Raw genomic sequence first — 11,016 nt, forward strand, 5'->3', positions numbered from 1 at the left:
GCTCTTAATGAGGACCAGCCTCCATTTTCTGTTGCCCGCGATGATTTATCTCCTGTAATGAAATGTGATGAACTGCATCGACTTGTTTTAAAGTGGAATCATGTGAGCATAGAAGATCCGTATAGTCAAACAGAGGCTTCACGACTGTTTGCGCGGTGGTTTTCCTTTTATCAGAAAAGCAAACAACTAAATTCAGCACACTCTCATTAGCGTTTTCTTTTCTTTCTTTTTTTTTAACTTTCTGCTTCTTGATGAGGTTTGCAAATTAGAGCAGAGCTTTTAGAGGGCAGCCTTTAATTGCCTCAGTCAATTACAGTTTAAACATTTAGCTGAATCAAAAAATAAAAAAAAAAATGGATAAACAAACATACGTTGTCCAGCTAAAAGAAAACCGTCTAGCCCGCCGCTCATGTGGTTTCAGTTCCTTTATTTGAGACCACGATGACGCATGAAGCACTGAAGCTGGAGAAGCATCAGGAACAGGAAGCATCTTTGTAAATTTAACATATATTTTGGTTTTAAACTGGCGGTAGAGCAAAAAAAAAGAAAAGAAAAAGCGGTATGAAGATGTCAGTTGGGGCTTTGGGAAGTGCTGTAAATGACCTACGACCTAGCAGCTAATTGCAAAAGCAACCACCAGATGAGCTGACAATTAAATAGGAAATCGATATATCCATATTTAAAACCCTCAATATCGAACGAGGAGCCGAGCCGAGCCCCAGTCACAGCTGATGTGACAGAGGACGACGACCGGCAGTGGAAAATCTGGCAGTGATGCGAGCGAGTGTTTATGCTGATGTGCAGAGTCATGCTGCATAAAACTGTCCCAGGGCTGTTTAGATTCTGATGGAGGGGATGGCAGTGCGACGGGGACGACAGTGCGAGATCTCTCCGACTTCTTCCTCTGCTACGCTGCTTCCATTTGTTGGTGTTTGATCAGTCTTTTGTGCACTTTCGTCCAATGCAGCAGCAGCAGCAGCTCTTTCTTTTTCTTTTTTTTTTTCCTCCTCCATCGTGCCGGCTGTCTGTAAAACACGTACACCTGTGTGAGTAATAGTCATCGCTATGCGTTAGAGTAAAGCAAGAATGAGTAAGCCCTGAGGTATACTCCCCACCAGTCTTGAAGACAGATTCTGGTTTCACTTCAGTCTCCGTTTTCTCACTTGAATGCTTTTGAAGAGTGAGGTGGGCACACAATGGACCTAGGAATGCGACGCAGACGTCTCCTCACCCCCCCTCCCCTCCTCCCGCATTACTAATCTCACCTTTAGGGCTTAAGAACGAGGGTCACGTGCTTTCCGACTGCCAACTCCTTACAGCCGGACAAAATCTTTCTTTCACCTCTCACAGGTGCGCCACCAGAAAACCACAAATGGGGCCCTTTTATTTATGAGTCATGGGGAGTGGGTATTTTAGTTCTGTGAGTCAGCTGCTGAAAACAAATACTTTCCGCTGGAGTGGATGATGGGAGGTAGCTACCGGAGATGGGAAGAAAAAGAGGGAAAATTACACACCTGTCAGTGACGCCACTCCCACGCGCCCGCTCGAGACAAATTGATCCGAGACGAAGCGCGAACACAAAAACAAAACTTCCATTACACGTTAAGTTTTTATAGAAGACGCGCGAGAGAGAGATTGGGCCCCTTTGCTGGCCGCTGATGATCTATGACGTGTCTGAAATTCGATCTGGGTGGCAGTCGCTCCCCAGATAATAACCTGTCAGTGTTTGTTCAACTTTGAATCATTAATCCTGAGCGTGTCCTCTGGATGTGCCTTTGTGGTGGGGCTTGCGGGGGTGGATGTCTTTCAGGAAGAATATCAAAGCGTCCGCGATCTGCCAGTACGCCTTCTCAGATGTGCAGAGGGTGTTCGAGGGGCCCTACATGGAGGTGCAGGACTCGAAGTGGAGGGAGTACACGGGCAAGGTTCCAGAGCCGCGGCCTGGATCCGTACGTTCCATCTACCAAAGCTTTTACAGTTCTGCTGATTAACCACATCAAGCCGTTAAGGAACGTGTGCTAAACCCGAACTTTGTCTTCCCCCTGCAGTGCATCACAGATCTGCACAGGTCCCAGGGCATCAACTCATCCCGAGACCTTCCCGACAACGTCCTCACTTTCGCCAGGAGGCACCCGCTCATGGCCACCCAGGTGCACCCCATCGGTGTGCGCCCGCTCATGTTCAAGAGGAGCGTCAACTATGTCAAGATAGCGGTGCATAAGGAGCCGGCTCTGGACGGAAACATTTACACCATGCTGTTTCTGGGAACCGGTGAGTTGAGTGTTGTTAAGCATTAAACGTGGATCTGAAGACTGATATATCTATCGCTGGTAGCGGTTTAGCTCGTGTGTGTTTGTTCGCTGCCTTATTTTAAGCTGTGTCTTTACTTGCAGATGACGGATGGCTGCACAGAGCCGTAGACATCGATGGAGAAATGCACATCATAGACGAGCTGCAGATGTTTGACAAACCGCAGCCCATAGAGAGCATGGTCATATCCTCAGCTCTGGTATGTATTCAGGGATTTCAAATAGCCTATTTATAATTTAAGGACGCTTTTACACTTAGATCTCGTTCCACTGGAGAGGGCATTTTCGCCACTTAGGTTTTGTTTGTTTGGGCTTATGCGAACACAGTAATTGCACTCCGTTCCAGGACAAATCAACCAGACCGCCCTGTCTATGCTTTTGTATTCTGCGTCATAATACATCGATCAAGCATATCATTATAACCACCTTCCTAATATTGCATCCCTTGTGCCTCAATTTCTGAATCATCAGAGAATGTACACGGGCTTTCTGAGGGTGTTCTGTGGGAATATATTGTTGTTTTTAAGCTCTGGGCGTCACATGACTTTTTTGTTTGTATTGGTCAGATTTGTCTCCAATTTAAACGAATACAAAATGACCAGTACAAGGCAAAACTCAACAGATTACATATCAGGGACTCTTACTAAGCCCGAGGTGTGCTGTCCTGGAGTAGCCGGATGTATAAATCATTAACTTACCTCCGTCTACTCCGGAGTCACTGGAAGCCTTCAAGAGCCTGGAGGGGTCCACATGGACGAAGGCAGGCTTCCTGATGCACATCTAGTTTTGGACTCAACACAGTGTCTCTCCCTCATAACGGCAGCATAATGTAACGAGCTAATCACTGTGCTAAATACTGTGTTGTATGCCAATCTTTAATGACGTTAACACAGTTTAAATGAATGCCTAAATGCACCACAACATACGCAAAATTATTTTTAATTACGGTACAAGCGCATTGTACTTTGTCCTGTAACATAATCGCGAAAACAAGTAACTGTTTCATCCTGAATTTATTTCTCATTGTGAGCAGTTTTAGTGCTGAATGAGTAACATCCCTTTGTGACGCACGTTGTAAACATTAGCCTAACTTGCCTTTTATGAAGAGACGTCCTTGATGTGAAGTGATCGCTGCACAAGAGAAACTCATTTCTTGAGGGATCTCACTGCTCTGTTTCCTCATTTTATTGCATTAATCCACATCTTCCAAAAACTCAATACCGCAGCAACAATATATCAACCACAGAACAGCAACAAATGCCGGTGCCCGCAGTTGGCGTTCCTGCTCGGTTTTTGGTTCGATTATTTCCTAATTTCCTGAAATTCAAATCTTCTGCAAAACTATGAATATTACACAACTGTGATTCACATCAACATGACATGCAATGTTGTGTCGATAACTACAGGTGTGAAATGCAGTGAAAGCACAGGGCCTGGCTGATACACTAATCATTGTCTTTCTTTTCCCCCAGAGGAGCATCTACGTCGGCTCCCACTCTGGAGTCGTGCAGGTACCGATGTCAACCTGTCAGAGGTACTTGTCCTGTTACGACTGCGTCTTCGCCAGAGACCCCTTCTGTGGCTGGGACGGGAAAGAGTGTGTGGAGATATCTTTGCGTGCACAGAGGTGAGGGGGCGCACACACGGGCACACCGACACATTTGCTCACCTGGACGAGAGTGCACATCTCCAACAAGCAGACGGAAAATAACTGCACACGCATATAACGGCCCATGAAAACAAACCAGGCTGTTGTTGAGAGAGATGCATTTGCATTGCATTAGCAAACATTCTGAGTCTGTGTTTTCCTAAACCTCCTACACAGTTCCACCGGCTTGTTCAATAGCCTCCTTAATTTCTTCTCTAAATTGCACTTTTTAGTTTTCTCTACTACCTCTTTTAAGGTAGAGAAATATTATTACTTTTAGACTGTCTGATTTATTATTATTATTATTATTATTATTATTTGCATTCCATGACCTTTTTTGGCTGTTGCATTTCATCCTTTTGGACCCAAAAGCGATACCAGAGCATAGTTAATTATTCATACGGACTCCGTTCCCCACCAACGCAATATATCTGAAAGCAGGTCTAAGACAATGTAGTTGACCTGGATTTCTCTCATCAGCTCCGTTCAGCTCTGCAGGAGCTCCGTCTGTTATGGGAGTTTCAAATGATAACGCAGAAAAAAAAAATAACATGAAATATAATATATGGCTTCAATAAATAATGAAAAAAAAAAACAATATAAATAATTTGCACCAATTGTTAAGAAAAGATGTATATGTTAACGTGCTTGATGTGGCTTTATTTGATATGTTTATAATTTCAAAATAAAATGGCGTTGTAACAGAGGGTCATTTGTAGTAACGAGGACACAGACACAGTCTTTCGGCTCGACTCAATTCATTTGCAGCAGAAGCATTCAGCAAACGCTCCAAATTCACTGTGTGCTTTGCTGCTCACTATGCCGACTGGAACACCTTTTAATTTTGTGCCCAACAGCCAAGCAGCTACTATATATTTCCCTCAGGAGACGGTAGGGACCAAAAACAGAGCAAAAAGCGAGAATAATTCCCTGCTGACCCCAAAGTGCCCCCTCTCAAAAAAAAAAAAAGAAAGAAAAAAAGAAGAAATACAGGTTTATGCGGATGCCCTCACACTGTACGCTGTGCAGACAGGAATATTTTGGCCCACTCTTGCACCGGGGACTGTTTGTGTCTCTCTTCATTCACTCTGCATGAGTGAGTAGCAGACATCTTAATCTCCACGGCTGCCGCAGCAGACACATCAGCCAAACTCCCCGTGGATTTGTTATTTACAGTAGTTTTGGCGCCTGTGTCACATTCAGAGAAAACAGAATATGAACATCTTACACCGAGCAGTTAATAATGTACAACATTCGTCTAATTGCTGGAACCAGCCTCACCACTGCAGAAAACTACTAGAGATCGGGGGGGAAAAAAAACGGCTGAACCTCTGGCACTGTTTTTCCTCTTTACGATTCCACGCTTGAACTGCACGCATTTGTCTCTCTGTCTGGAAACTGCAGTGAACTATCCCACTGTGAAATTTGGTTTCTCTGTGAGAAATCAAGTCATTGCTGCTTGCAAAAAGTCGATTTTTTTTCTTCTTATTTCTTTCTGCAGATGGTTTTGCAGCCTGTTATTTATTGTCCACAACTTGCTGTTATTGTCGCCTGATTGAGGTTCTCCCTATTTAATAAGGTTAAGGTTAATTTTCAAAATGTATCATTTCAGGTCAAACCTAACCCAGGATATCGTGAGAGGGACAAGAGGCTGCAAGGAGAACTCAGGAAATGGTACGTCCTGCAACACACACACACATACTGTAAAACCATTATGCAATAGCATCTTTGTTCATTTTGAGAAAGTTTCGTACTTTATTTTCCACCTCATCCTTTCCTTCTCGATTAGTATGCCCCACTATCTCACTCAAAGATTACGGGGTTAAAAGAAACTCCTACACACATTCTTATTTTCTACAAAGCGAGAGCATTTAGTATCTATTAAGGGATTTCATTAGGTATATGTTCCTCACCCTCCCCCAGGTCCCAGTGCATGCATTTTAATCAGGTCCTCTCTTGCTGGAGGTCAGGTGGTCATGCTGGCAGCTCTGCAGCTCTCGCTACATTTAAAGAGGCTTATAAAATGTAATGGAAAGGGATGCTGGGACGGCGCAGGTTGCTCACCTGCACTTTTAAATCTCGACCTTGCTGACCTGACACCTCGTTCTATATTTATCTCTCTGTCCTGCTGCATTTTTGTCCTGCTGTCTCTCTCATACCTCCCCACCCATTCATCTCCCTGTCTTCTTTTCTAGCTCCATCTCACGTGTCTTGTGTTCTGTTTCCCAGTTGTCCACCGGAGGCGTTCCGTGATGTCCGGTGACGACGTGCTGCTCCAGTGCGAGCTGCGCTCCAACCTGGCGACGCCGCGATGGACGCTGGACGGCAGGGACGTCCAGGGATACGGCCTCAACTCGGGCTACCGCATCGGCACTGACGGCCTCCTCATAATCGGAGCTCGCACCCAACAGAGCGGCACTTACCGCTGCTTTGCTGTGGAGAACGCCGTTTCGGTCCTGGTTTATCTTTACTCGGTGAGGGTTCACACAGATCCTTTCTTCCCCGTGGAGCCAACAGTCACGACTAACCCCACCACAGCTTCCAGCCCGACGGTTTTCTCCACCAGCAGCCCCACCGAGCAGCCTTTGCCCTCACCCCCCGCCCCTGTTCCGCCAGGACCCGAGTATCAGACCTACAGACACATGGAGGCCGTGTACATCTCTCTGGTGGCGGTGCTCGGAGGGCTTTGCTTGGTGTTGACCGTCGTGCTGCTTTACGTGAGCTTCTGCACCAGACGGGCCTCCCAGAACCGCAAGTTCTCCCAGCAAGGGCTGCAGGTCCTGGGGGCCTCTGAGAGGAAGAGGAGCTCTCACCTGGAGCTTCGAACCATTTCCAGCCACTGCAACGGCCGCCAGGGTCGCAGGTCAATCTCTGTGCCGACCTTCGGGGACATGGGCGATGGCTTCCTACAGATAGTCGCGGGTGAGGGCCAGATGTCTCCGACCAAAACGCCTCCCCCGGCTCCCCCTCTCCCGATGCCGCCGCCGCTCCCCAACATGGACTACGCCAACGGGCTGTCGGCCACTCTGCCCAGCGTGCTGAGGAAGATGAACGGGAACAGCTATGTGCTGCTGAGGCAGGCCGACCCCGAGGGCATGTCGCCGCTCTACCACTCCTTCACGGAGGAGCTCAACAGGATCCTGGAGCAGCGGAAGCACACACAGCTGGACCTGCAACCTGACGAGAGCTCCATCTAGGAGACTCCCCTTTCGGCCTTTTGTCCCGCGGTTATTTATTTTTACCCCAATGATGACCCGTAGTTGTGGGGAGGACTGACTGACTGTTGTAATGCTGCTGTTATTTACCCAGTGTCAGTACCTGCAGGTCGTGTCCTAACCTGATCAGAGATGCGCGGCCTCTTGCGTCTCCCTTGACTAATGGCCCGTGATTTCACTTCAACGATGGACAACACTAACCAGAGACTGCTGTTTGCAAAGTGGAGCTGTGAAAATTTTGGCCATGGACTGCACCAACAGGGAACAAGCTACAAGGACTGTAGGGAGTTGGGTGATGCTACCTCTGTGTAGACTCTCTAGAGGCTAGAGAAGGATCTGATGAGTCAAAAAGGCAAAGATGCAAAAAATCAGAAGTGGATAAAAAGAAAAACATCAGACCAGGTGATGGTCATACGTCTTCGAGAGGTGTTCAGGCAGTTTTAGTACCATGGAGCTTAAAGTGATATTCCAACCAAGACGTATAGTATCTTTTGTACAAACTTAGCCTATCTTTGTGTCTTCAACGTATTCATGGACTGAACTCGTCACCCATATGTACAGTACACCCTTCTTTGAGGCTGATGGTGGAACTAGTTGCTTGATTTGAGAAGTTCTTGACGATTGGATCAGACTGGTTGGCACCAATCCCCTGGTATTTTCCTACACATGCACTAATCTACCAAACCTAATACTGAGATATTTATTCTGACAATATCCTTTTAAACAGGCAGGAAGGAAGGAAGGAAGGAAGGAAGGAAGGAAGCTGTGCATCTAAGTAGAAGTAAAGCACAACGGGGTTATGCTGCAGGAAGTTTCTACAGTGAGAAAATCCATCGCAAGCTTCTCACTCATTATTACTGTCCCAATCTTTTTTTTTTTTTTTTTTTTTAACCACTATCAGAAAAAAGTGAAAAATTCCCATTATAAGTTCTGTCAATCAACCAGCTTCTGCCTTTGTGATGAAAAAAAAATAGATTTGGTTGGGGTATCACTTTAAGTGTCCGCTTTTGTTACAGTGCATGAGAGCGCAGGTGTAAAGACATGTCGCACATTTCAACGTATTTATTTAAACCATTCTTTCTTCTTCTTCACTCATGTAAATAGCAATAATTACATCACCGTTGCAGCTGTTAGTACCAATGTATTGTGCAAGTGCCAACTGAAACACCTGTAGCAAACTTTGAAGTATTTCCTCCCCCCCTCAACATCTTTTCTGTCTTTAGCATCTGTGTGAGAAAAGAGATGAAACTCTGTTACTGCTGCGGTGGTAAGGCTTACACTAAGTGTGTAGCCCGTTAAGGGAGCAGCCAGTGTGCGGTCAGATTGATTGACATCCACAGACTGACTTCAGGGCTCAGGAGGTTGAAAGGAAAGCACAAATAATCAAGAAGACGCTTCTATTTGCACGCCTAAACACACTTACCGAAGGCCTATTTTTGGATTAACATTTATTCTGGATTTCGCTCCATCAAGGTTTGTCCTCTGCTGTGAAAAAGCAAGTCACAGGGGAGAAGACCTTCGTGACGTGCCAGCCACCAAAGCGTCCTCAGTGTTTACCTGACATCAGTGCAGTGCCAAAGCAGCGAGACCTGGACGGTATTTCCTTTGCCAAGGTGAACGGGCGCTCCGATTAACAAGCGCGTGTAAGTTAGAGGGGAAGTGACTGAAATGAATCTCTGAGTAGTTTTTAAACGTGTCCCGGCCAGTGGTAAATAAAGATCTGTCTTTCTAGCGGAGCGCTGAATCAGCTCCTGTAGCAGGCGGCGGTGGTGGTGGAGGCGGAGGCGGGGGTGGAGGCGGCCCTCCCTCTGTGGTGACTTGCAGTGTGTGTGTTTGTCAGAGTGACGGAAACAGCAGCGCTTGGCTCGCGTCCACTTGTAGAGGGCAGAGCTTCGTGCCGGTTTGCACGGGCTGCTGTTGAATCAGCAGGTACGTGGTGGCAGACTCCAAAACATTTAACCTGGCGAACCATGCGGGACGCCGATGAGGATACAGGAAGTATTTTGCATTTGCAGGCTGAGACAAAATGAAATCCCTTCTTTGACTGAGGACGGGACATTTAACTGTCATGTACCTGGTTACATGATTGCATATGAGGTTTTCTGCACAACGGAAAGTTGTCATTTTATACGTATACAGCCATGAATACCCTTTTCTGCACTAATCAGCTCCTCATCGGCCTTTTCGGTCATCTCATTGGTTCTGCTCCTCGACGCCATCCTCTCTCCCTTCTCTGCTACCTCTTCTGTCTCCCCCATCTCATCACCTCTGCATGACAGCACCATCCATTCCTCTCGGCGCTCACTTTCCCTCCTGCTCTCAAGGACCCCGCTGGGTTTACAGATGGTCGCCTAATCAATTAGAGCCAGCTGTCAAGGAGCGCTCGAGTTATTGTTTTTGCATAATGCAGAGACTGGAGTTAACAACTGGATTTTCTGCAGTAGTTTAGGATGCAGTAGAAGTTTGTTTTCTTTGTTACATTTCTAGCACGTGTTATTATTGCACACATCACCCCATAAGAGTCAACTTTAACATTAGTCCTTGATCTTTTAATATAATCACAACACTAAGAGCGAATCATTTCTAGGTGTGATTCAGTGGACATTTTTTTTGTTGGGCTGAAATGTATAAAAATGATCGCAACTTCTACTTAGTTCTCTAAACTTTTTTTTTTTAGAAACATATATATATAGAAATGCTCACTTTTAATCAATTTGTGGATAATCCTGAACATACTGGAGGCTTCACTTGTATCAATGTCAGTTTGCTGCTGCTGCCTCATTCTCACTCAAGGACAATCTGTTTACAGTAGACACTGCACACTGTACTATGGACTTAATGTCTTGGCTTTTAAGGTCATATGTATTAGGTATTCAGTGAAGCACCTGTTTCTGCGACAGCAGTAACATCCCGCTGTGTCGGTGTGCACATACACTATGTTTTAATAATGTATTTATTCCTTTATGTGTTGGCCAAAGACACTGGTGTATATTTTGCACTGTTCTTTCATAAATATTGAGTTAAACGTCATGTAGTACACCCCTTGTAAACTGTGACACTTTCCATCAAGTTGGTTCTGTATGATTTTTGATGTAGATAATGAACTTATCTATTTGTTCTTCTCAGAATATAACTGGCTGAAGTGACGTCCGTGCTTCTTGTATGATGATGGAAAACACCTGAGCTGTTGATAGATAGGGATTTTTCTTCCTCTAATTGTTGCTGTAGATTAAAAAAAAAATAATTATTTGCGTTAGGTTTAGCTTCCGAAGAAAAAAAAAAAAAAAAAACATGTTCAGTGTCAACAGCCCTGAGGGGAAGTCATGAAGTAACATGCAGAACATGTTCACACTCCTGTTCTCAAGATACCATGATGTTGTTTTTAGCCTGTGGCAAGCGACAAGGCCAGCGTCGTCCACCGGGAACGGATCACACATCACCCTACAGTCCTACAGAGATATAACATGGCCTTATAATAATACTAACAATAAGCCTAAGGAGGGAGGAGAATTGGGGGGGGGGGGGATGACCGTTTTCAGAGTGGCTTTCGAGGCTGTAACTTAGCAACGGCAACTTTATTTAGAGCCTTTAACGTCCTTGTGTGGGTCAAGCTGTGCCATTACCCATTGGGGAGAATGGGTGTGAAGAAGAGAGCATAGTGGCCGGGATATGTGTAATTGGTGCCATAGATCAATTAAAAACTGGTAAGTGAGAATGAAACAACAGAAAATGTTTTCACCTCGTAAAATAATTATGCAATTCCACGCCTTTTCTTTAAAAAATGTTCAAAACAAGAACGTTTACATGCACATGAAAAAAAAAACAACGAATTATTGCTTTAATC

At 45.4% G+C, this 11,016-nt stretch overlaps 1 protein-coding gene across 1 annotated transcript in view; it reads left to right on the plus strand.

The window, feature by feature from the left end:
- Window positions 1–10,319, plus strand: part of sema4gb (sema domain, immunoglobulin domain (Ig), transmembrane domain (TM) and short cytoplasmic domain, (semaphorin) 4Gb) — a 37,607-nt gene extending 27,288 nt beyond the window's left edge. Inside the window, exons 10-15 of the mRNA XM_047609315.1 lie at window positions 1,811–1,949; window positions 2,049–2,271; window positions 2,394–2,509; window positions 3,782–3,936; window positions 5,570–5,631; window positions 6,187–10,319. Coding sequence (XP_047465271.1) covers window positions 1,811–1,949; window positions 2,049–2,271; window positions 2,394–2,509; window positions 3,782–3,936; window positions 5,570–5,631; window positions 6,187–7,154 — 1,663 coding nt within the window. The 3' untranslated portion in view covers window positions 7,155–10,319. The remainder of the gene's footprint in view (window positions 1–1,810; window positions 1,950–2,048; window positions 2,272–2,393; window positions 2,510–3,781; window positions 3,937–5,569; window positions 5,632–6,186) is intronic.
- Window positions 10,320–11,016: the final 697 nt, after the last annotated feature.

Source organism: Mugil cephalus, chromosome 16 (assembly GCF_022458985.1).
Source record: "Mugil cephalus isolate CIBA_MC_2020 chromosome 16, CIBA_Mcephalus_1.1, whole genome shotgun sequence".
Taxonomy (NCBI): domain Eukaryota; kingdom Metazoa; phylum Chordata; class Actinopteri; order Mugiliformes; family Mugilidae; genus Mugil; species Mugil cephalus.